General features: G+C 53.4%; 1 protein-coding gene across 1 annotated transcript; it reads left to right on the top strand.

Moving 5' to 3' along the window:
* The first annotated feature begins 451 nt into the window (after positions 1-451).
* LOC107160322 (olfactory receptor 13G1) lies at positions 452-1369 on the top strand. The gene is given in 1 exon segment (XM_015507006.1): positions 452-1369. A coding segment is annotated over 1 exon segment (918 nt).
* Positions 1370-2746: the final 1377 nt, after the last annotated feature.

Below are 2746 nucleotides of genomic sequence, written 5' to 3'. Positions count from 1 at the left end.
GATACTCCAACTCAGGTGTGTTTCAGGTAAGACCTGAATTGCGTGCAGTCAGCGGGATGACCGAGGTGCATGTTTTTGGCTTATATTGCACAGGACGTGTATATTAGGACATAAGTGGAAATCATTCTCAGACACGTGGCTGAGGCCACAGAACCACAGTACTGGAGCATATTAAGTCATTTATTTCTCTTGTATTTTCTCCCCAACCTTTGCCATTAGTTTATTCCAGTCTTCCATGGAAGACCGCGCACCAGAGAGTGGAACCCGCCTGGAGAGTAGAGGACCCTGCCTGGACACCAGAGCTCCGTCCTAAGGGATTCGGGCTGCGGCGTTCACCAACCCATATTCATATCGCAAGGCACAACCCCCTCCCCAGTGTGCCCTGGCGACACCTCCGGGTCCTTTACCCCTGTGGTGCACCGAGCAGCCCCTGGCACCTGTCCCAGGCAGGATGAACCACACCGTGGTCACTCAGTTCATCATGCTGGGGCTCACCAAGAACCCTGAGCTGCAGGGCGTGCTCTTCTGTGTCCTCCTCCTCATCTACATGGTTGCGTTCCTGGGCAACATGCTCATTGTGGTCGCCATCATCTGCAATGCCACGCTGCACACGCCCATGTACATACTCTTGCTGGGGCTGGCCACAGTGGACATCGTCTGCACCACCAGCATCATCCCCGAGGTGCTGTGGACCATGCTGTCCGCGGAGAGCACCATCTCCTACAGCGGCTGCATGTCCCAGCTCTTCTTCTTCACCTGGTCCCTGGGGGCTGAGATGGTGCTCTTTACCACCATGGCCTACGACCACTACGTGGCCATCTGCTTCCCCCTTCATTACAGCACCATCATGAACCCCTGCACGTGCGTGGCCTTGCTCAGCCTTGTCATGGCCATCGCTGTCACCAACTCCTGGGTGCACACGGGTCTCATCCTGAGGCTCACCTTCTGTGGGCCGAATACCATTGACCACTTCTTCTGTGAGATACCCCCACTGCTGGCCCTGTCCTGCAGCCCTGTGAGGATCAACGAGGTGATGGTGTACATAGCTGACATCACTCTGGCCGTGGGGGACTTCACACTGACCTGCATCTCCTAGGGCTTCATCATCAGGGCCATCCTGCGCATCCGCTCCGCGGAGGGCAAAAAGAAGGCCTTCTCCACCTGCTCGTCCCACCTCATTGTGATGTCTCTCTATTACAGCCCCGTGATGTACACCTACATCCGCCCCGCCTCCAGCTACACCTTCGAGAAAGACAAGGTGGTGGCTGCACTCTACACCCTGGTGACGCCCACGCTGAACCCCATTGTGTACAGCTTCCGAAACAAGGAGATGCAGGCGGGGGTCAGGAAGGTGCTTTTGAAGCATTAGCAGGTTCAGGGGGCACCACCTATCTCCTCCAGAGTCAGTGTCACACATCTCAGGCTTAAGGGGCTTTCATAGTTCTGTCCCCAGTTTCCCTTCCTGATGCTTCTTCCTGTCCCTGGTCTTCTCCACAACTCCGTTCTCCTCTTGTGAACATGTTTATGATGCCACACGCACAGCACACTCACAAACACACCTCACTGCACTCTCCCAATGTGTGTAAAATGCACACCTACAATTCTCCTGTGTGCATGGACACAGTGACTTACAGCAGCCTGCGTGTCCCACGTGCATACATGATGAATGTCACCGCTGATGTGAAAGAATGAACTAGTCTATGAGTCAACCCCAATATACACAGCAGAGAAATATATTTTGTCAGTGTGGAAAATATTTGTCACAGGAACAGCACAGCTTTCCCTCCTTGAAATCCATGTCACAGTCAAGGTTTTGAGGCAGTAATTTTTAAATCTATGCAGATGAATTAAAATAATACCATCATTTCATTGCTGCCTGCTTTAGAATTTTTGCTCCATGAATACAAGAACTATAAATTATCATAAAAAATACTTGTGTTCTTAACATCAATTCTTAGTAAGCCTGCACCTAATGGCGAGAGGGTGAATCACATGTTACCCTGCAGTGAAGGCCACCGTGAAGGCTCGTGGGGCCACCGGCCAGGCTCCTGTGGGAGGCCACAACCTGCCTATGGGACACGGTGGCTGTGAAGAGGACTTACTTGGGATTGTGTGGGTCAAATTGGCAAAGGGCCAAGGAAATGGGGGTTTTCCCTGAGATTGAGTCGCTATGACAAGGCAGTTGACTTGACACAGGTGGGGGAAGGTCACTAAGCAGTAATTGGTGAAGAGACAGTGGTTCTCGTCTCTGCCAAGGGACCCTGCTCGCTCCTGAGGTGTGGGCAACCCGCTAACATCTGTGCTCATGGTGTCTATGGGGGGTCTTGCTTCTCTTTCCCTCCACATCAGTGGCTGGCTCTGCTCCCGCTGTTCTCTGACCCAACATCAGCAGGACAACAGCACCTCTGAGCTCTTCAGGGTGCCAGCTGTCCCTCAGTCCATCACAGGCACCCTCTTCCACTGCGCTATCCTCCCAAACAGACAAGTCAGACTGATAGACAGGCCCATCTCTGCAGGAAAGAACAGGCTAGATAATCGCATGGATGCGTGCCCCTCGTCTGGAGTGAAGAGCCGTGAGCGTGGTTATTTTGTCTAGCGCACCCGCACCTATTCCCAGCACCTGTTCCCAGCATGTTCCCAGCCCTGCTGCAGCAAACGGAAGCCACACAGCTGTGGTGAGCAGCCTGAGGGTTTGCAAGCTCACATGGGGAAGTGGTCACACCCAGCTGGGCAGTGTGTGCGGCTC

Source organism: Marmota marmota, unplaced genomic scaffold (assembly GCF_001458135.2).
Source record: "Marmota marmota marmota unplaced genomic scaffold, marMar, whole genome shotgun sequence".
Taxonomy (NCBI): domain Eukaryota; kingdom Metazoa; phylum Chordata; class Mammalia; order Rodentia; family Sciuridae; genus Marmota; species Marmota marmota.
This window is presented reverse-complemented; position numbering and strand designations above follow the sequence as displayed.